Source organism: Acanthochromis polyacanthus, chromosome 8 (genome assembly GCF_021347895.1).
Source record: "Acanthochromis polyacanthus isolate Apoly-LR-REF ecotype Palm Island chromosome 8, KAUST_Apoly_ChrSc, whole genome shotgun sequence".
Lineage (NCBI taxonomy): Eukaryota > Metazoa > Chordata > Actinopteri > Pomacentridae > Acanthochromis > Acanthochromis polyacanthus.
In genome coordinates this window covers 31,298,900-31,322,195 of record NC_067120.1, presented here as the reverse complement: position 1 = coordinate 31,322,195, position 23,296 = coordinate 31,298,900, and the positions used below count along the sequence as shown (strand labels likewise).

Here is a 23,296-nt window from a genome sequence, read left to right as displayed (position 1 = left end):
CCGCCAGATATGAGATAAAGCATTTAGCCAAGTGTATACTTTGTCTAAAATGTATAAATGAACATGCATCCATCGTGATTTTGTGACCGCATGAACACAGAGCTTTCACAAAGTATTTTGTCTCTGGTTGATCTGTTGAAGGAGTCCTCACATTGCTGATGAGGTCATTCTCTGTAGAGTGTGGGGTCAAAGGTCATGCTAGATCACCACAAAAATACTATAATGCAAACGTGAAACCACCATGTGTGTGTGTTCAGTTAATCCTCCTGTGCCTGTATGTGCTATAATCCACCTGTGTGTGCGTCACATGTGTGTGTGTGTGTGTGTGTGTGTGTTCCACCTCACGTCAGCTTGCATCGCTGCTGCTGCTGGTGGTGGTGGTGGTGGGGGGGAGCTGTGCGTATACTCTGTGTGTGTAACGAATGACAGAAAAAGTCAGAGTACAGCAGACATTAGAGACCTCAGGCTGGTGTCTGGGCTGTGTCCTAGAAGCTGCAAGGATCTGCAAGGTTTTCTGACTGCTTTTCTGCGGTTTGATTCACAGTTCTGCACTTGCATACCACCTGTCTTCAGTTGTATACCTTTTCCTCAGGTCTGTTTTTGTGTGTCCATCTCAGCAGGAGGAGTTTTATAGCAGCAGCAGGTGTGGCCTCCACCTGGTGTGTAGACTCTATCTGTTGACTCTGTGCAGACCTGATGTGTCCCTCTCAGCAGGAGGAGCTGCAGCAGCCGCAGCAGTCTCTCCCTGGCGCTCACTGAAGCCACAGATTGTCTAATTAGATTAAGCGAGGCTTTCCTCAGATAATCAGTTAGCCAGCTCCTGTTTTTTCCTCCGATGGCGCGCTGCTTGTGACTGTGAGCTTGCTGAAGGTCAAACTGAATCTCTGGATAGTAGACGCTAGTTTGGGGGAAAAACCTGTGGTCTTGGAGCAGGTCTGCAGACTGCCGGCTGAGGGGCTGTGGCTGGGTTATGGGCTGTTTCTGGAGCTGTGAGTGTGACGCTGCTCAGAGTAATCGGACAGCCACTAATACCTGCTGCTGCTAACAGGAGGCGATGGGGGAAGTTTCTGTAAGTAAAGCCTTTCTTCTTCTCAATGCTGCAGCAATGAAGTGACTGTTTTATTATCAGGAGTAAGTAGCTCTAGTTAGTTTCATTGTCAAACAACGTAACAGTTTCTCTTCAGCGTGGAGACCTGCCTGCTGAGGCTGTTCACCTCTTTCACAGTTATTCTGTGTGCAGTTTCATGTGCTGCTGTGATGATTAGTTAATTATGAATAGACCAACAGAATTTCTCCAGAATCTCACAGCCTCTCTAATGTGAGGATTTGCAGTTCTTCAGGGTTGCATGTTGTAAAAACTGAGCCTCTCTGTTTAATTGTTGCTTGGAATCACTAATGAAAATTCTGTTGTGTACAGTGAATTAAGTGAATTACAGTGAATTACAGTGAATTATTGCAGTGAATTTTTCCACTAATTTGATCATGACTTGTGTCCATTCTGTTCTGCTCTCAGCTGCTCTTTTCTTTCTCTCCTTCGGCCTTAAACAGGCTGCCTCTCCCTCGCTCAGATTAAGCCTGGGCTGACTGATTGACACAGATTACAGCTGAAGGCACAGAGGTCGCAACCTGTGAGGAACAAATATAAAGGCTTTCAGTTCACACACGAGCAGGCTCACACAAACTCTTCACCACACACAGTTCTGTAGTCAGACTCAGGTTTTTTCAAAATGAATCAATAGCTTCTGTTAACTGCGAGTGGAGAGTGGATCCTGGTCTGTCAGGACTCAGGAGTCAACAGGCTGGTTTGTAATGATGAGGAGCTGCAATAATGCCACATGCATAACCTTTGGCGCTTCAGTATAGTAAGCATTGACTTTGATCATAGTTATCCAAAACAACAAACTTTGAATGTTGTTTTCATGCTGTTCCCCTGCTGCCCAGGACAAAAGCGTCTTTATGAATATTTTCTATCATTTGGTGCGTTTGTGCCTTGATTTATGGTTTTCTCCTGAAACATACTGTATTCAGAGCTGGAGGTGGTTCTTGGGTCAGATATGGATTATAGAATAGTTATTATTTACACAAGACACATTAGTCTGTCACTTCATTTTACATCTCACAAAGTAGAATTTTAATTTAGTCCAGCAAAGCCACAATAAATGCCTTTTTTTTTTCAACTATAGGTTCTTGTCAGACTCTTAGCTGGTTGTTATTTGGTCTAGGTGATATCCGTGACTTTAGTCTGAATCATATCGTTGTGATATTATCTTATTTTGTTATTTTTCTGTCTATATCTGTTGTTCAGATGAATGATTTTTTGCAAGTGGAGACAAGTGATGCAACACATTTAAGTTATTTTACTTCTGCTCTAAGTCCAATTTTTGTGTGTGGTAACTTTGTTCTACTTCAGAATGTCCACAATCACAGGAATGGAATTGTGGAAGAGACTAACTAATCTTATCTGACTCCAGAGGGATATTTTTGCCAAAAAGTCAAATTTGGATATGTTATGTCACAGAAAGCATCTTTCTCTTTAAAGTCCATCACGTTTAACATTTATATTAAGCGTAAAACACCACATTCTTATAAATAATACCACAGACTTCATCTTTTAGTCCAACTCCACCCTTTTCTGTGGTAACATTTCTATATATTTCCTCTGGGTTTATTTATTTTTGTTCCCATCAGGCATCTGAAATGACCTGACTTGTCTGTTCCCTACAGTCACAGAGTCCCCGTCAGGATAGATCTGCACCTGAGGCCTACCACTGAGTCTGTGTTTTTTGGGAAGGCCTCTGTCGATTCCCGGAGAAAGGAGACATGGCCAACAACTCTTTTCGTGGGTCCAAACATGGCCGACGTGGCGAGGCCAACCACGAGACAGAGTTCAGCTGCTCACTGCAGGAGCTGCGCTCGCTCATGGAACTACGAGGAGCGGAAGCAATAACTAGGATCCAGGAGTGTTATGGAGACGTTAATGGACTGTGTGGCCGACTGAGGACGTCACCTGTCGAAGGTAAGTATGCTCACAAACTCTGCTTTTGACTTCACTTGGTGTCCTCACAGCTGAAGCCTCCCAGCACCACAGAGGTGAATCTAAAACCAAATGTTAGCTCAGCCACAGGCAGGGGGACGCTGTGCCCGTGGTGTTTTCAGTCAGAGGCACTGCAGTCTGTTGTATGCAACAGTTTGAGCAGCCCTCAGTATCAGAGGTGGACCAATCATTTGGAACCAATATATGTGCTGTAAAAATGGAAATCTGGTGTCAGAGTTTAGAATACCATAAACTCCAACACAAAATGCCTTAAATGCCTTGTTTGTTCATATGTTACGCATGTTTTATGAAGCATTTATCCCTCAGTGTTGACTGGCTGTTGCTCGTGATACGTAACCAATCAGATAGAGCTGTGAACAGGACACTTCTCCAGACAACAGAGTGATGACTACAGAAAGAGAGAAGCCGATGCATCGGAGCCAATGTAGCTCATTTTTAAATAAATTTATTTTACTGGAAATTAGAATAAATAAATAAATTCACAATACCAATATGCTGACATTTGTTTATTGTCCTTGAACTCTAATAATAGGAAAACAATAATTATTAGTGATAAGTGACCTATGGCATATGCACAAGTTTGGACTCCCATCTGCTGCCCATTCCAAGAACTCATTTAAATCATTAGGCTTTAACTTACTCAATCAGACTAGTCAAGCAAGCCAAGAATTTGCATTAGGTCAGCTAATTGGTTGATGAATTGGTTTTAGACCTAAATTGGTTGATAAATTCTTTGGTTCCTCTTGCTTATTGTAACACTGACAGGCCTACAGAGCAGAGGAGGACAATAAAAAGAGGTCGTTGTGCTTCCAGCTTGCAACTGACACTGTCCATTCAGAAATAATGGCAGTTAAGAGGAACTGGGGGAATCGAGACTAGATCTGGGAGAATAAGAAGACTTTCAGAATAAAATGACTGCTGGCAAATCCTTCATATATTTAGAGTTTAGCTGCAGGAAGGTTTTACATGATATAAGAGTGGTGGTTCAATGTTCCACTGTCCAGCACTGATGCATAAACTCAGCAGCCATTATACCTTTGTGCCAATTTCTGTATTGTTAGTTTAAATTACTTTCAATACATACAGCAGGAACAAGAAGCAAATCCTGCAATGAACAGATGCATGAAATGGAGATCTAATCTGGTGCTATGCACAAATGCTAGATGTAAACATTTTGCAGTACACCACACTTACAGCAATGATCTGAAGGTGCCCCTGCTTTTTACACGTGCCATTTAGTGGTGTAATCTGTACCGAATTAATGAAAAAGTAAGAGTGCACCAACATTTGAAGAACGGTATCTACACTGCCATTCAAAAATTTGGGGTCACTTAAAAATGTCATTATTTTTGACAGAAAAGCATTTTTTTCCAATGAAGATGACATTAAATTAATCAGAAATACAGTCTAGACATTGTTAATGTGGTAAATGACTATTCTCAGTGGAAACGACTGATTTTTAAAGGAATATCTACATAGGGATAGAGAGGAAGATTTCCAGCAACTATCACTCCTGTGTTCTAATGCTACATTGTGTTAGCTAATGGTGTTGAAAGGCTAATTGATGATTAGAAAACCCTTGTGCGATTACATTAGCACATGAATTAAAGTGTGAGCTTTCATGGAAAACATGAAAATTTCCTGGATGACCTCAAACTTTTGAACGGGAGTGTATGTTTGCTGCAGGAGTTTTTTCTACATTTACTCTTCAAATCAGCACTACATGTATTTTGCCCAGGGCTTCTCTATATGTAATAAAGCGGTATACACGGATGTTTTAGACCTCCTCACCAGTGACTCACAGAACTCTCCCCCTAGCGTGGACATCACTAAACCAGTACAGGACATATTACTTTATTCTGTGACTTGAGGGACTGTGACTGCGTGATGGTCAAAGTCAGCTGTGACCTGCAGCCTCAGCTGATCCTGCTGTGTGCTCTCTTGGCTTCAAGATAATAGGACATGAACACATTGTGTCCCACTCTGTAAATATTGGCTTTTGGTGCAAGTGTAGCATTTATTGCAGTGAGAACAAAAATATTGTTGCTGTTGTTTCTAATGTGGTCTAACCAAACAGGCTTTAAAGATGTTGTTAGATGGAGGTCTTTCAGTAGTTTGCTGGAACTGTACAGAACTAACATTAAGCTGGCAGGAAGTGTGTGGGGATTTTTGTAAGAAACAGAAAATGTGGCTTGGTGTTTTGTAAATCGAGTGACCTTATAACATGGAGTAGGTATCAACAGATGCCCCTGACCCATGTTAAATCCAGCTCTTTGGTTTAGGTCACTGTAGAATTCCTTGCTTCTGTTATCAGCTCCTTACATTCAACCACCATTGGTTATTTCCCGTATTGCCCACTTCACACTGTCAGACAGATTTCCTTCCTGTCTAATGCATCAGTCCACTGGGATAAAGTGTGATACAGTGGACTGAACTGATGGCACATCTCAGCAGTAGTGGTATAAACAGCTATGGTAGCCAAGAGTGAAGTGCAATACAGGTTTTAAACATGGGAAGAATGAACAGTCAGTAGATCAGTGTTTGATTAGTGAGTCATCAGTGAGTTTTACATTTTACTTTCAATGCCCCAAATGAGGAAAACTCATTTTTATTGTGTTATGTGGTTGGTATAGACTTGTAGCAGAAGCATAAATGCTGTTAAGATACGCAGACATTTATATTTCATTTATAGTGCCTCACTGTCAATCACAAATGCAGACACTGTGTTCTTCCTGAAGTGGGCGGGGACAGCATTAGCAGCTCATTGGTTTTCAGAGCAAAACACCCTGTTTAGAACCACTTTAACAGCAGTGCTTATACAGCAATGGGATGAACTGTCTTTACAGTATATTAAGCTGAAAACCTGAAAGACACAGTGTGGTGACATGTGCGACGAATTTGCCGAAAAGGAGCAAAATATGGGACCTTTAATGCCATACTAGACTACATGATGTGACCGTGATCTAACTCTGAGCTGCTCTGTTTCTTTTCAGTTCTTTAGATTATTCATCTGTTTTACGTCAATCCATCCAATTTCCATTCATTTCTACAGAATTTGACCAAAATACTGAGCCCCAGATGGTGGATTCATTGCATGTCATGCTGACCTACAGACAGTGCATTCAGTGTTTCTTGGTGGACTGTCTGGCCTTTGACATTTTCCTCCTCATCATTAATTAATTCAATCTGTCCGTCTTCCACGCTCTCAGTAAACACCTTCAGTGTTTTATCTCCTGCTGACAGAGAGAAGTAAAATGTCAGCAGCAGCTTGAAATCAGTGGAAAATCCATGACACTGCTTTACTTCTCTGTGTGTCTCTGTGACGACAGCTGGGGACAAACACATTAACTTTCAGTGTAATCCCACTCACCTGAAAGCACAGACAGTGCGCGGTGCTCTGCTCTCCGAGTTTCATTTTCAGGTAGCATGAGGAGCGGTGCTGAGTTAAATACCTGTTCAGACCGACTGAGTCTGCTGCAGCCGTGCAGCAGCTGCAGCGTCTCGGAGGGGATGTGAGTGTGTCCTGACATGTTGTTCTGCTCCACAGGGAAACCAGTCTGCTCTCTGCTCCCATACAACACCACAGCACAGCAGACACACAAACACCACTGTGATAAACAATACGTCACATTTTCAAAAATCAAGCTGGAAATACTGTAATTCATTTAACTTTGTTTTTATGCAATCCACGTTGCCTAATCCTGAGCTACATTGTAACTTAATCCTAAACAACATTGTAGCTTAATCCTTCACTGCACTGCATCCACAGAGTCTTCTCTGTCCCTGTGGATGACAAGCTATTCATACTCACTATGGAAAATTTTATCGAGTCTCCTCACGCTGCTGAACATGCACCTTTCATGGTATTTAATGAAATTACTTCCTTGAAATTATTTCTCAGCTGCTTTGGAGTCATCATTATCTGTTCAGCCCAGCTTGTGTTGAAAAATGAGCATTAAGTGGTTTTAAAGAGGACGAGCTGTGAGTCAAATGGACTGTGCACTTTGGGAACATCTCACCACCACTGGAGTGCCGTTAAGCCCAAAGACAGATCTACCTGAAAATCAAATCTACAATTTGTTTGATGTATAAAATCTTACAGTGGTAGAAAAGGTAAAAACATAAAAAAGATACCTCAAAGGAAATGAAAGTTCAAATACAGTCAGTAAAGTGTAGAGGTAAAGTTAGAGGAAGAGACGTAAAAGAGGTCATTGACTCAGCTGACCTGATTTCCTCGGGCAAATTGTTCCAAAGCTTTGGGGTCCAACTGCAAACTCTCTGTCCCCTTTAATCCGCATTCAGGCCCTTGGAACAGACAAAAGACCTCTGCCTGGAGAAAAGTTCATGCTGTGTGTTTGGTACTAAGAGCTTTGAGATATAACTGGGAGAGAGGCCATGAAGGGCCTTACAAATAACCAGTAAAATCTTAAAATCTATCCAAAGACCTCCAAGGAGCCAGTATGAAACAGAAATATTGGATCTCTGAAACCTCAACAGGTCAGCGGTTTTTATGGAAAATTCCTCCTTACGTTCACTGACCGCTTTATTCTCTGTCTCTGACATTACATTTTGGTGTTCAAAACAGTCTGCTGGATAAAAGCAGCACACAGTGGACACAGATGCAATGCCGCCACTGAGGCCCACACCTGCATCTATTACTGGTTCTCCTAATTGAAGTTGGACCCTTTAGTCTGTATATTTAGCCTGTTTGTCTTCACATGGATGCTTGTGTGATAAACAAGTTAAAGGTCACAGTGTTGCCTCATTACATTTTTTTTTTTTTTGCTGTTTGTTTAAAGCTGTGTGCTCTCTTTAAATTTTTAATGGTCAAACCTGTTCACATCCTTCAGTTTGTCATCTGGAAAATAACTGAATAAGAACTACTTGAGATTCAGATTGGCTTAGGTGAGTTTGAGTAAGTATAATGTGCCAAAGAATGTGTGTTTAAATGAGAAAATGTTGCACAGTGTAATGATGGTTTAGATTTTGTAATTAAACATACCCACAGTAGATTTCCTCCCTATTTCAAGTTAACAGATCTTTGTGAAATAAGCATCCTTCAGCAAATAAAAGCATTTTCATACTGAATGACAGTCTAGGTGGATGTTTAAATACCTGAATTTGAGCAAAGCGATGGTATATCAACATGAACTCGGTTTAATGCTGTAATCCAGGCTTGTATGAGGACACATGGATTGATGCTGCCTTTGTGTTCCCTGCTGCAGGTTTAGATGGAAACTTGGAGGACATCAACAGAAGGAAACAGGATTTTGGACAGAACGTCATCCCTCCTAAAAAGCCTAAAACCTTTGTGCAGTTAGTGTGGGAAGCCCTGCAGGATGTGACACTCATCATCCTGGAGGTGGCAGCCATCATTTCACTAGGCCTTTCTTTCTACAGTCCACCAGATGCTGAGAGACAGAGTAAGTTTATCATCATTATCATTCTAAATGCATGCTGTGTTTGCTCAAATGAAACTTTTACTTGTGTGGAGGAAGTGGAGAACTTTTATTATCAACCTTTGTTCATAGTAAAATAACCAGAAACTTCATTGATGAGCTTGTTTATAGGGACACATTGCAGTGATAGTTTTAGAGATGTAGCCTAACTTAGCTAGACTGTATTCCCGTTATAAGCAGGCGTACACTAACCGTGACGTCACCCGTTGGTTTCAACGCCGAGAAAATGAAGCCCAGATTTTGCTACTTCCTGGTCGCCGTTTTGGATTTTTTGGAGCCAGTGATGTAAAAAGCGTCATCAAACAGACTGGACCGGAGAACAACTAGGGGCAGGATTGGCTGAAGACTCTCTTATCCCGCCCACGTTTACTGCAGAGGCTTCTGTTGCTGTCTATCAAGTATAGCCACGCCCCCTGGCTCCGCCAACTTTAACGATTTATTTAAAATTCAGTATTGATTTATTTTAAGATCGGCCACCTGATCTCTCATTTTGACCATGAAAACTAACAGGAAAAAAATCCTGAGCCGTAGAAAATCAGTCTATCAAATTTTATTTTTTCCAAAAATGAATTGGGGTCTATGGAGAAAAAGCTTTTTGGAGCCAACCCTAGCGGACGGCGGGATATTGCAAGTTTTTGACACTTCCGGGTTGGCTTCAATTCTGGAGCCAGATGCTACGTCCATTATATATACAGTCTATGGTTATAAGGGATATATGGGAATACGGTCTAGCCCTCCTCCATTGACACATTTTGACAGGTTTTCAAGCTCCGAGCAGATCAGACTGAACCAATCAGAGCACGAGAGGCGGGAGTTAACGATGCGTCACCTTCAGGGCCGAGTTGGCGACCGCAACAGAGCGAGGTTTCTCTCGTGCGCTTTTCTCTGTTTTGCACGGGCTGAATTTGTCCTTAAAACCTCAACAAGAAGCAGCTCTTAAAGCTTTTCTTTTTAAAAAGGATGTATTTTTATTTCCGGCAGGCTGTACGATAGAATGCGTAATGCTGCCCTCCACTGTTGAAAGGGAGAGCTTAGATTTTCCTCAGGACCCCTGTACGGCAAAGGAAGCTGTTAAAACTACAAGACATCATGGCGGAAAGGCAATTGTTAGGTCGCTTAGTGATTGCGTCACACATGTGTTACGGTGATTGGCTCTCTCCAATTCAAGCTGTGATCGGTAGTCCCGCCTCTGGGCTAGATTTGGTTCAATGGAGCAGTTCCAGACTGACTTTATGGGTATTTGTAATACACAAGAAAGGCTGTCTGGTCCCCAGGCAAGTAGAGATGAGAGACGGACAGTACAAGCCAAATATGACAATACATTTTCAAAAGGTATCATAACTGATCTTCTTGGTTCAAAATGAGAATTTTCAAATACACAGTCTCTGCATAACTACACTTCAGCATAACTTACCTGTCCTTACAGCTAATACCATATCTACAAAAAGTACAGTTAAACTCATTATTAAGAAATCATTGATGTCACTTTTGGCATATGTGTAAGTCTGCTTAGAGCAGGCCATCCTCAAAAACTGAGTGACTGTACAAGAAAGAGACTACTGACGGAGGCCACCAAGACATCTATGACTCTGAAGGAGTTAGAAGCTTCAGCAGCTATGATGGGAGAGACTGTGCCTACAGCAGCTGATGTGTGTTCTTCATCAGTCAAAGCTTTATGGGAAAGTGGCAAAGAAAAACTGACTATTGGAAAAAGCTCATATTAATCTCGATAGAGTTTGCCTGAATGCACATGAGAGACTCTGAAGTCAAATGAAAGAAGGTTCTTTGGTCTGATGAAACCAAAATTGAGCTTTTTGGCAATCAGGCTAGACACCATGTTTGGCAGTCACTGCACATCGTCACAAACAGCCAATCCCCACCATGAGGTATGGTGGAGGCAGCATCATGATGTGGGGGTGCTTCTCAGCAGCAGGTCCTGGACGTCTTGTGAAGGTATGGGGGTAAAACAAATGCAGCAAAGTACAGAGTAATTCTAGATTACAAGCTGTTGCAGTCTGCAAGAGATAACTACGACTTGGGACAAGATTTGTTTTCAGCAAGACAGTGACCCAAAGCGTACAGCCAAAGCCACACAGAAATGGTTTAAAGACAATAAGGTTGTCTGGAGTGGCCGAGTTGGAGAACAGACTTCGGTCCAATTGAGAGTTTGTGGCAGATGCTGGTTTGACATTTGTCAGATGTTCCAAATACATTGTACCTAGACAGATAAAGAACAGTTTGCCAAATGTCTAAAATGAACTGACATTTTAAGTTAAGCAATTTTTAGTTGTTTGTTACGAGGCTCAACAAATGGTGTCGGCTACAGCTTTAATGTATTCTTCATTCATGCTGCCTCCTCATCTGACTGTCCAGCATGAACCAAGTACTCCACATATCATTCTGACCACATCTGCAGAGTTTCCCCTATGAGCATTGAACATGTGGAGACAGCAACGCAGTTTCATTTGCAATAAATAAATTGTAGCTGGTTTACCAGTCAGCTTGCATCATCATCACCCTTTAACAAACTGTTATTTATATCACATATTTACAAACTGCTTTCCAGAAGAGAAATAAGATTGCTGTTGTGACTGTATCAAACAAATTTAAATACTTTAGTCCTACAGTATTATATTTTTCCTGAGTGTACTTGAGTAATTTAAGTTATACAGGCAAAAATTACAGAATTATATACAATACAAATTAACCTAAATGATCTCACCTGAATCTAACTGTTAAGATTGAAAACCTTCAATAATAATACTTCAACAAGCTGCTGTTTCTCTAAGTTCACTTTGAACTTCATGTACAGTCCACATGAGAGATCATTTCTGATAAAGATGTTCTGTTTGATTTTACACATACTGCTCAGCACTTGTTGTAACATCTTGGTTTTATAAGACAGTTTAATCTTGACCTCTTTACAAATCAGATTTTCAGTATCAGCAAACCAGTTTAGGTCTGTCTCTGGTTGATGATTAAACCCCTAAAAATAATCTCTGTTTATTAGTTATACATTTAGAAGTGGCTACATGGCTAGATGAAACTCTACACCATTGCTCCCTGCACAGAACAACACAATGGCAAGTTGTGATGTTGGTGGAATTCAACCTTACATGATTGGTTCCTTTGATTTGTTACATATGAAACCCTGGAAGTTGGAGTTTTTTTTAGACTGTCATCAGTACACTGTAGTTTTAAGGTGTGACTGCTAAGTCATGACCTTGACTGCCTATTTCACTCAAGAGGTGTGTTTTAGCATGAAAGAACTCTGTATAGAAATGTTAGCAAAGTGAAGACCTGATTTTGATTGGAGAGAGTCTTTGAATGGAAGCAGCACTGACTCTTGATAGCAGTCCAGTTGTAAACTGTGGTAGTGGACGCCAAAGTCAGAAAAATTGTTCACTCAACCTAAGAGGTTTTGTGGTGCAATAATATTGTCTCACTACTCAAAATAAAAAAAAAACCTAATGTTCACCAGCTGGGATCTTTACAATATAGAAAAGCATTGAGTAAATATTCCTAGCTAACCTCTGACCTAGCAGGCCATATGTAACTCAGTTTAAATAAACCATCTGTAAAATCAGAGGCTTTGTGTGACAGCAGCATCGTGTCACGTTTTTCAGTTACATATGTTTGTCGTCAGAAACCAGGATCCTCCCGTACAGGAAAATCAGGTGTAACTTTATATCAGCTTGCACTGACAGAAGCATAGAAACACCTAAGTAAGACTGACACCAAACTAAAGCTGCAGCCTGTGTTTCTCCCTTCAGACTGTGGCGAAGCAGCTGGTGGTGTAGAGGATGAGGGTGAGGCGGAGGCCGGATGGATCGAAGGCGCTGCCATCCTGCTGTCTGTGGTGTGTGTGGTGCTGGTGACGGCCTTCAACGACTGGAGTAAAGAGAAACAGTTCCGCGGCCTCCAGAGCCGCATCGAGCAGGAGCAGAAGTTCACCGTGGTCCGAGGGGGGCAGGTGATCCAGATCAAAGTGTCTGAGATCGTAGTAGGAGACATCGCACAAGTCAAATATGGTGAGAGAACACAAAGTGATCTATAGCAGAGCTTTCTACTGGTCCAAGGTCAGGGGCAAGTTAACAGTTTACTCAGAGTATTAGAGCTGGATATCAAACCTAAGTACTTTGGTGATACTGAATGAAATGTGTCAGGACCAAAAACTGTAATTTGAAGGTTGACACTACAGATGCATAATCTTAATGAGTACTTCTTTGATTGGCAGTTCCTGATTTAAATCATGTTTGCATATTTTATGGGGGAAAAACAAAGATTGTAGAAAACATTCAAACTGACCCATCCAAAGAAACAGAAAGTTTTATTTTATGCCGGTACAGAAGAACTGATGTCACAGTGGTGGAATGAATACCTCACAGAAATCTGGCCTGCGTTGCACTACCTGCTTGTAAAACTATCGTTCAGGTTGTGTGTGAAGATGTGTTTGTCGTTTCTTAGTCACTACTGCTATTTTTAAACTAGCTAGGGATTTTGTAGCAAGTTAAGCCTCTAGCAGCGTGTAGATATCTTTAGCAGTAATAAATCTGAAAGCATTTGACAATGTAAACAAGGACATGAAATGCATACAATTCCCATAATTTCACTGTAGATTGTGGTGTTGTTTATTTGATGGTCAGTCATTTACAGTTTAAACAATTTAAGGTTAAAAAAAACACCAACTGAATTATCAGTTATTTCTCATTATATAGAGAGAATATCTCTATGTCACTGCATCGGTTAATTTCCCCCCCTCCTTGTGTCACACACAGATGATATAATGATGATGTAACCTAATAAGTGTGTTGGTGTTCCAGGTGACCTCCTCCCTGCAGATGGTGTCTTGATCCAGGGCAACGATCTGAAGATTGATGAGAGCTCTCTGACCGGAGAGTCGGATCATGTCAAGAAGACTCTCGACAAAGACCCCATGCTGCTGTCAGGTGCGTCTCTCTGCTCCATCCACACCGAATTACAGCCTAATTCAGTGTGACCTGTGCTCTTTTTGGAGGAAGAGCAGCGTAATTTTGGAGAGAGTCACGACAGTAATAGTAAAAAAAATCTCTATAAAAAGACATCCAAGAGGCATCCAAGTGAAACAGACCTTTAACACCTGTATGGTTCTCGCTCTGGGTTTCAAATAATCATTGTCAGCAGCTACTGCGCAGGCAACTTGTTGTGTCTGACTCTTTGGTCTGGCTCTATGGTACCAACAACCCCATAAAGTCTTTTTCCTCCTCCATCTAAACCATATCGGCAATCGGATATTTGACATGATTGTAGTGATGGAGAGACCACTGAAAACAGTTTAAAGTGCATGAAGATGTTCAAAACAAAAAATAATGATGCACACAGCTAAAGTTGTTGGTATGTCAGCAGTACATAAGAACAATATGTAAATCAGTGTTAAGTCAACAACATATTTATTAAGAAAATAATTTTAACACAGGTTGCCACAGCAGCCTTGCCAAAAGCTTGAGATATTAAAGTCAGATCACAGATTGGATTAGGTTACATATAATAATCCTCAGTGTTTCTCTTAAACTAGACGCAAGGCCAACCCATATGACACTGAGAGCACAGGCTGCATTTTCTAGGGTATAACGTTGAAAATCCTCATTCCTCTCACACTCTCAGGTACCCATGTGATGGAGGGCTCTGGCAAGATGTTGGTCACTGCTGTAGGTGTGAACTCCCAGACTGGAATTATCTTCACTCTGCTCGGTGCTGGTGAAGAAGGTGACGGCGATGGTGAAGACAAGAAAGACAAGAAGAAAGAGGAGCGAAAAAAGAGAAAAAGGAGAAGAAAAGTAAGTTAAATGGGACGGACAATAGATTTGGTGGGAATCATCGACACAGACATTTTGACACTTTTTGCCAATTTTACACTCATTCATCTTACAGAGCAAGTACACATCTATTTTAACAAGTTGACTGAAATTGTGCTTTTAATCAAAGCCCTTTCTGCCCCTTATTCACTCACACCAATAGGCAGCTCTGTTTAAAGTTGTCACAGAGACACAGAAATGCATGCATGATATCAACATTGATATTGGCTAAAAAGGCTATAAAATGAAATGGCAATCCAAGATGAACAGTGCCAGGTCGATAACACGATTCAGGCAAAAATGTATGAATATGTATATCAGTAATTGGCCAAAATTAGTTGGGAAATATCAGCAGGTGCAAGGTTGAAAGGAATTGTGCTGTAAACGGCACAAACCTCAAAAAACATGGCTGGAAAACCTTCAAAATGCAGAAGACAGATTAATATACAAAGTATATACACTGCCATTCAAAAGTTTGGGGACACTCAGAAATGTCCTCATTTTTGAAAAGAAAATCATTTTTTTCAATGAAGATAATATTAAATTAATCAGACATAATAATACAGTATTACAATAATAATACAATACAGTCTAGACATTGTAAATGTGGTAAATGACTATTCTAGCTGGAAACGGCTGATTTTTAATGGAATATCTCCATAGGGATAGGAACATGTCAAGCAACCATCACTCCTGTGTTCTAATGCTACATTGTGTTAGCTAATGGCGTTGAACAGCTAATTGATGATTAGAAAACTCTTGTGCAATTATGTTAGCACATGAATAAAAGTGTGAGTTTTCATGGAAAACATGAAAATTTTCTGGCTGGCACAAACTTTTGAATGGTAGTGTAAGTATGTGAATGAACACTGGGTTCATCTTTGAGACACGAGTATCTATCAAACTATGTGAGTGCTGATCATTTGTACATTTCTAAAGTCTACTCATTATCTGAATTAGTGTGAGGGTCTGATAATAGGTGACAATGACTGACAATTCATGTACTGATGTTAGTCTGAGCTACCAAGGTTTCCATTATAATAGGTGCCAGTCATTTCCTTGTTGTTACAGACCAGCTCGATCTCTTGCATGTATTCTGTCTTTTACAGTGTATTTACGGTCACTGTTAAACTGCTCCAAAGTGTGGCAGGTTGTAAAGTATCGTAGTTGTGAACATTGTTACTTTGATTTGTTTAGCTTAGTGACGCTAGCAGTACCAGATCATAATATAAGGCAGGCTTATCAACCAATACATGAAGGTTTTAATTCATTTTTAAAATTATTTTTGGCAAACCTTTTCTTTGAATAGGAAGTGAAGTGGAGCAATTTCATTCAGTGATCTGATTGGAGCCAAACAATTTTTACAGCGATTGCCTGACTGAGATTGTTAATTGTCTTGATGTGGCACAAATTGTCATTAATTCTTTAATTTTCAGCACATCACTGTTGGCCAAACAGTAATTTTTTTGCACAGTTTTAGTAATATTTGCAAGGAAGAAACCCATCTATAGCAAGCTGCTACGTACATTAAGGCCTAATCACAAGAAGCACTCTGAAGCTGATAATATGACCCCCTGTTGTTCTACTGGTAGTAACATGGAGGTTTGTTTTTGGGGAATAAACACCAGCAACCTCTTACCAGCACAACTTCAAGCATGCAGACACAAACTGATACCCAATAAAGGTGTTAAAAAGAAAGTTAGCTTATCTGCCCAACCAGTGCAGTTCATCTTGTGGGGGACTTGAATGTCTTCACTGAACACCATGCCATCTATCCAACAGTCCTTTTGCTCTCTTAAGTCAAAATGGTGGACTGACATCATTATTCTACACTACCGTTCAAAAGTTTGGGGTCATCCGGGCAATTTCATGTTTTCCATGAAAGCTCACACTTTTATTCATGTGCTAACATAATTGCACAAGGGTTTTCTAATCAGCAATTAGCCTTTCAGCACCATTAGCTAACACAATGTAGCATTAGAACACAGGAGTGATGGCTGCTGGAAATGTTCCTCTGTGCCTCTATGTAGATATTCCATTAAAAATTAAATGTCTCCAGCAAGAATAGTCATTTACCACATTAAGAATGTCTAGGCTGTATTTCTGATTCATTTAATGTTATCTTCATTGAAAAAAACGCCCTTTCTTTCAAAAAATAAGGGCATTTCTAAGTGACCCCAAACTTTTGAACAGTAGTGGATATTTAATAATTCTGGCTCTTTGGGTGCTTTAATAATGGTTCATTCTTTATATATGAGTAATTAACCAGCTTTTTCACACTTACAGGTAAAAAAGAAGACAAAGGCAAGAAAGGTAAGCAGCACATCACTGCTTGTAACTGCTCATGTGTGAAGGTTGTAAGAGACAGCAGCAGCTTCAGTTGGCTGATTCATTCACAGCTGTACTGGTCTGTGGACCGTGGTGGTGCCTGGCTGTAGACTGTAGACTGGTCTTGGTTATATGTTTGCTTGGGTGTCATTTTGTCAGTATATGTGTCAGGCTTTAAGCAACTGTGCTTTGTGAGGAACCTGAGGAGGAGTGTAGTGACCAACACTCCGTCATTGGTCAGACAGAATCACATGTCAACGGATGGAGTTCTGTTGCTGGGTGGTGTGAGAATTTACAAAAATGCTGTTTTTGACTAAATAAAGTGCTCTGGGTCCCAGGTTTGACATTTGTGGATTTTATGAGGGTCTGAGACTCGAGGCCTGTCCCGGTCTGTGTTCTTGTCAAACATTATCAGGCAGTGTCACCAGGTAGTCGGGTATCCCAGCATGCATTTCACATCGAGTTAATCCTCACAGATTCCCACTTTAGAATGTCCAACTTTAAAGCAGCAATAAACATATTTACAGCCTGGTACAAAAAAAGCTAATTTCGCTAATTTCCCTGTTCTTTAAAACTGTACTGGGGTGATTTCTTTTTATGTAACTCACCCGTGTGAGGTTGCTTCATGTGACAGGTAGAGGGAGCAGGGATTGAAGCACCAACCCACTCTACCCCCTGAGCCACAACTGTTTCTTTGATTTTATCAGTATAAAATTCTGTCTTTGTTTGACTGATTTCATTCCTCCACTTTGTCATGAATTCGCTCACAGCTGGGTAATATTTTACTGTAATATGTCTGTCCTACAGATTTTTTATATAATCGTAATTAAGCTCAAATTTACTCATGTCCGTCTTACATGTAAAATTATCTCACAGTCAATTGAAGGATTTGTCAGAAGGTTTGACTGTATCCTGAGTTGATAGTTTGATGAGAAAGCTTCAGTTTTGATGAGCTAGAACAATTGTAGTATATCCTTCATATCAGGACGTCTCTGTAAAGTGGATCATATGCAGTGTTTGTACAACACCATCATCTTTGCTGTTGCTGTCTTGTAAGCCAATATGAGCTTGACGCCAGGTGGTGTAAGTCAATTCAACCAGTCAGTTCAAAAATCCTTTTTTCACAAGCTGGTTTACACAAGGTGGTTTCCTCTGGGTCTTCTCATGTTTTCCCTGCTCACTGGAGGGTCCTCCTGGCTCCTTGTGGCCCCTGTGGACCCACATACTGCAGTGTGTGTCCCTGTGGTTTGAGCAGCACAAGCAGGTGCTCCTGACTCTGTTGATGGTGATTAGGACCAAGCAGATTATCGGCCTTAAGCTCGGCAGCTGCTTTCTTCTCCTGCCTGCTGCTGCCTGCCTGCCTGTCCACTAATAACCTCATTACTGAGATGGGATCAGCATGCTCACACACACACACACACACACACACCTACACACACACACCTATACCTACAAATACCCCCACTCTGTCACAAACAGAGCAGTGTCTGTTGAATCTGTTTGCATTATCGTTTATTGGTACTATGCTGTCCAGTTGGTGAGTTTGGAGGTTTGCTGTTTCACTTTCTGATGAACCAACGCAGCATAATAGGCCCACACTGGGACTAGACACACAGCATCATAGCCTTTCAACTACTCGTCGTGTCACACTCTGACTAACTGCTCTCTCACTTAGATTAAAAGGCTACCATCATCCCTTTCATTATGTATTAGTTTTTGATGTGTCCTTCTATTGTCATGTACAATATGACATGTGGACACATACTGACACTATCCTCAGATCCTGCTGGTCATGAAGGAAAATGGTAGTTTCTTGCATGAACACTTGTTCTTGGTGGTTTTTGTGCTGCTGAAGTTGCAGGATTTTTTTTCTCCTCAACTGCAGAGAGACTCGGGATGTAATGTGAAGCCAAGACAGCACTTTGCTTTAAATTCTTCCTATTTTACAAATATATTTTACTACAGCTCCCGCTGTTTTATGATCTGCTCAGTTTTAATTTTGCTGCTGATGCAAACTGTATTTTACCTGCCATTGTAATGACCTTGTAATGAACATTCCCACAGCACTTATCATACTAGCGTAACATATCTTTGCTCTTCTCAGAACATTTCTTCTGACAAACACCAATACTTTTCTAACTCACAGAATGATTTATTTACTTTCTACTTCACATAATTTGGAATTGCAGTTTGGTTTATCAGTGAAAGTCAACTATTTCTGATGTTTCATATTTAGTTTGGAGGAGATGTTAAAGGAAAACACCTGTTGATTTCTATTTTCTTTTTCTGACCTGTTATTTCAGACTTAACCCGTTATTTAAGCACTGAGTTTTGATGGAGAATGTATTTGGATAAATACAACTGTGCTCTACTGGCAGCAGCTGCAGCTTTGATGATTTATCCTCAAACACCTGAATGTTTCACTTCTTTTGTCCTCTGCAGGAAAAAGCAAGGATGGAGCCACCGTGGAGATGCAGCCACTTAATGAAGACGGAGAACAAGACAATAAGAAGAAAAACCTACCAAAGAAGGAGAAATCTGTCCTGCAGGGGAAGCTGACCAAGCTGGCTGTGCAGATCGGCAAAGCAGGTACAAAAAAAGAATCTGAAAATGGAAGAAAAAGGTGTGAATGTCACAGTGAAGTAGAAGTCAACTAGAGGCCGAACACTAGTTCCCTGCTTGGTGAAGGACACATTATTGTGCTCTTTTATAATGGACTTTTACTATAAAATGGTCAGAAATCAGTCCAAAAAGTTGACTGTTATCACTATTTTGTTCTTTCAGTCATAGGTGTCAACATGACTCTAACACACCCAAACATCTGGATATTTAGGAGAGTTCTAGAGGTGCTGTACCATGTTGTAGCAGACGTTCTGTGAAGAAGAGAGGATAATTTTTCTGCTTATTAATGATAAGTTTTGATCATTCTTGAAGGAGACGCCTTCACACATAAACCAAAATTCTTGCAGCCTTTTGGTTCATAGCAGAAAATGGAGTTTTTCAAGACAAAATGACAAAACTTCCACCAACAATTATTCAGTCTTTGAAGCACCTCTATCAGAATAACTAGTTATAAGCTTTATCAAAAAGGAAAGTTTTAAGCCTGATCTTAGAAGTAGACACATGGCCCATCAGTGGATGAGCCTGACAGCTAAAGACTCTGTCTTCCATTCTGCTTTTGGAAACTCAAGTAACCAAAAGTAAATCTGCAGTCTGAGAGCAAAGTGCTTTGTTGGGATAATATGGAACAAGAAGGCCTTAAAGATAAGATAGAGCTTGGTCATTAAGGGCTTTGCCTGTCAGGAGAAGAATTTTCAATGTTATTCTGGATTTTACAGGAAGCCAATGCAGAGAAGGTAACATGAAAGAAATATAATCTCTGTTGCTTTTGGATCAACTAGATTTTTTTTTTCCAGGAAGCTACTGGGACATCCTGCTAATAAAGAATTACAGTAGTCAAACCTAGAAGTTATAAATGCATGGCAAAGTTTACCCATGTGTATCAGTTAGCCAAAGAAGAGACTATCAAATTTAAAATACATTTACAAAAATAACTAATCTTCCTCACATTTTCTTTATGGGGCGGTGACTACAGCCGACATCATCTTAGCACATTTGACATACAAAAAATATCTGAGATGCACGAGACTCTGTAAAACTCTGAGACTGTGTAGGAATGATTTGCTTAGAAATGTTTCATAGCTGCCTATTATTCATCTAAACACACAAATGTTGGGCATATAAAAGATATTATTTGTATTTTTAACAGTGTTCAAGGCAAATCCCAACAGTTAGAGAACTAAACCAACTTTGTCTGAGTGTGTGGTAAAGCAGAAACGTCTCTCAGTGGTTGTGTTCATTGAAAGTCAGTACATCAATAACACTCAGTCCTACTCTGATGTTGTAGGAGCAGTTTAAGTTACCAATATAGCAGGAGGAATTCTGAAACTCTACATAGATACAAGCTTAAGTCACCTTTTCACTGCTCCTGACTGTTTGCTGTACGTGTAGTGCTTCACCATCAGGCTCACAGCTCAACTCAGCTCTGTCTCTGTCTGTCTTTCTGTCTGTGCCTTTAGGCCTGTTCATGTCTACTATCACTGTCATCATCCTCATCACTCGCTTCCTGATCGATACCTTCTGGATTCAGGGGGTTGTCTGGAGCGCTGAATGTGTGCCCATCTACGTTCAGTTTCTGGTCAAGTTCTTCATCATCGGTGTGACGGTGCTGGTGGTGGCTGTGCCTGAAGGTCTTCCTCTGGCTGTCACCATCTCTCTGGCCTATTCAGTCAAGGTCTGTTTGAATACGGTCTGTCAAGCTGAACACAGGACTGACCACCAGTTGCTGAGTAACCGTTATACCTATTCGTTATTGTTTTCTTATTTTTAGTGTTGTATTTTGTTGGAGCAGTGACCCTAACTCTAAGGGCTCTGGTGGAAGAGTTCAGATCCATCATTGCTTGTTCTCTAAATGTCTCAAGTAAGTCCAGAACAAAATTCTCAGTCTCAAGTACTGCTTTCTTTTTTGTCAGAAAATGATGAAGGACAACAACCTGGTTCGCCACCTGGATGCCTGTGAGACAATGGGCAATGCCACAGCCATCTGTTCCGATAAGACGGGCACCCTGACGATGAACCGCATGACGGTGGTGCAGGCCTACATCGCTGGACACCACTACAAAAAGGTGCCAGAGTCGGACCTTATTCCTGTAAAGATCCTGGACCTGCTCACCCTTGGCATAGGGGTCAACTGCGCCTACACCACCAAGATTATGGTGAGCTATAAAAACACCTATTCATTCAGGAAGCTCTGTGACTCAAGCATTTGGCAGAGCTGGCCGGTTGGTGTTTGGAGGGCTGCCACAGCAGCTCAGGACTCATTTGATCGTTGCCTCCTGGGCCAGCCGCACCGACCTGAGCACACGGGAGAAAAAGAGATTCAGCTAGAAGAGTTAATAAGCACCAACTAGTGTTTTTCACCTGCTTCCTGTCTGTCAGTTCTCTGCTGAGATTGTCACGATGTCATCATTTTCTGCATTAAGTCATCAGTTGTTTGGTGTAACCGAAGGTTTGGAGCCTCCAGGGGGTCACTTAACACTTTTTTGTTTCAGCACCATTAAAACTTGCAAAATTTAACAGTGAATGTCTGTCTTTGGTTTAGGTGTTTGTAATTCAGACATCCTGTGACAGGAGGTTGCTGGTGGTCATTTTCCAGCTACCAAGTATAACTAGCTGAAAAAGTAAAGCTTGTTTTATGCTTGCCGCATCCGCGAGATCCGTGCAGCTCCATGCAGATAAATTACATCATTTTAGCAGCCACACCCCTTCTCACGGCCCTTCTCAAGCGGAAAATTTCCAAGTCGCGCACCTCCAAATTTTTCTGACTTCGCGGACGGAGACACACAGAAAGCTGGTGGAAGAACACGAGCTCCTAGCAGCAGAAGTTCAGAAATACAGGCATTTATATGATTCAACGCGCAGAGATCACCATGACAACCGGGTTATGAACAATTCATGCTGTGAAATTACAACTGAAATGCAACTATTCGATAAAATGCCATGTTGTCAGTGGTGTAAACAATGGCAAACTTCTATCACTCTAGTTTAGTACTAGAGTAGACCAGGTACGCGTGTGTTTGCGATACACTGATCCTGAAGTTTGGGAGCAGACGACGCATGGAGTATAAAGTCACAGACGGTCTCTCGAGTGGCTTTCCAAGCGTCTCAATTCCGCGCGGCTCGTTTTTGCGGAATGCTTAAAGGCTGGGTTGAACTTTCCGCACAAACGGCTCATTTCCACGCGGAAATCCGCACGAGAGACTGTGTGTGCATTTATATTCCATTCAGCATCTGCTCCCATACTGCAGGGGCAGTGTATATCACCTACACATGTCTACCTAGTCGACTCTAGCACTAAACTAGAGTGGAAGAAGTTTGCCATTGTTTACACAACTGACAACATGGCATTTTGCCGAATAGATTCATTTCAGCAGTTAGTTTTAATTTCTCACCATGAATTGTTCATAACCCGGTTGTCATGGTGATCTCTGTGTGATGAATCAAATAAGTTCCCATATTTCTGGACTTCAACTACGAGTAGGTCCTGGTCCTCTGCCATTCACATAGTTAGAAAAATGTGGAGACGCACAACGCGGAAATTTTCCCTGTGAGAAGGGCTGCTCAAGGGGGCGTTGCTGCTAAAATGATGTCTGCATGGAGCCGCACCATAGACTGTATATATAGTGGACGTAGCATCTGGCTCCAGAATTGAAGCCAACCTGGAAGTGTCAAAAACTTGCAATATCACGCCGTCCGCTAGGGTTGGCTCCAAAAAGCTTTTTCTCCATAGACCCCAATTAATTTTGGGAAAAAATACAATTTGATAGACTGATGTTCTACAGCTCAGGATTTTTTTCCCGTTAGTTTTCATGGTCGAAATGAGAGATCAGGTGGCCGATCTTAAAATAAATCAATACTGAATTTTAAATAAATCGTTAAAGTTGGCGGAGCCAGGGGGCGTGGCTATACATGATAGACAGCAACAGAAGCCTCTGCAGTAAAACGTAGGCCGGATAAGATAGTCTTCAGTCAATCCTGCCCCGAGTTGCTCTCCGGTCCAG

At 41.1% G+C, this 23,296-nt stretch overlaps 1 protein-coding gene across 1 annotated transcript in view; it reads left to right on the top strand.

Annotated features, from left to right (window-relative positions):
- Window positions 1-785: 785 nt before the first annotated feature.
- The window catches only part of LOC110954211 (plasma membrane calcium-transporting ATPase 1-like), a 33,807-nt gene continuing 11,296 nt past the window's right edge, over window positions 786-23,296 (top strand). Inside the window, exons 1-10 of the mRNA XM_051951713.1 lie at window positions 786-1,069; window positions 2,725-3,016; window positions 8,281-8,478; window positions 12,288-12,545; window positions 13,338-13,463; window positions 14,158-14,334; window positions 16,635-16,661; window positions 19,119-19,265; window positions 20,756-20,970; window positions 21,209-21,451. Coding sequence (XP_051807673.1) covers window positions 2,821-3,016; window positions 8,281-8,478; window positions 12,288-12,545; window positions 13,338-13,463; window positions 14,158-14,334; window positions 16,635-16,661; window positions 19,119-19,265; window positions 20,756-20,970; window positions 21,209-21,451 — 1,587 coding nt within the window. The 5' untranslated portion in view covers window positions 786-1,069; window positions 2,725-2,820. The remainder of the gene's footprint in view (window positions 1,070-2,724; window positions 3,017-8,280; window positions 8,479-12,287; window positions 12,546-13,337; window positions 13,464-14,157; window positions 14,335-16,634; window positions 16,662-19,118; window positions 19,266-20,755; window positions 20,971-21,208; window positions 21,452-23,296) is intronic.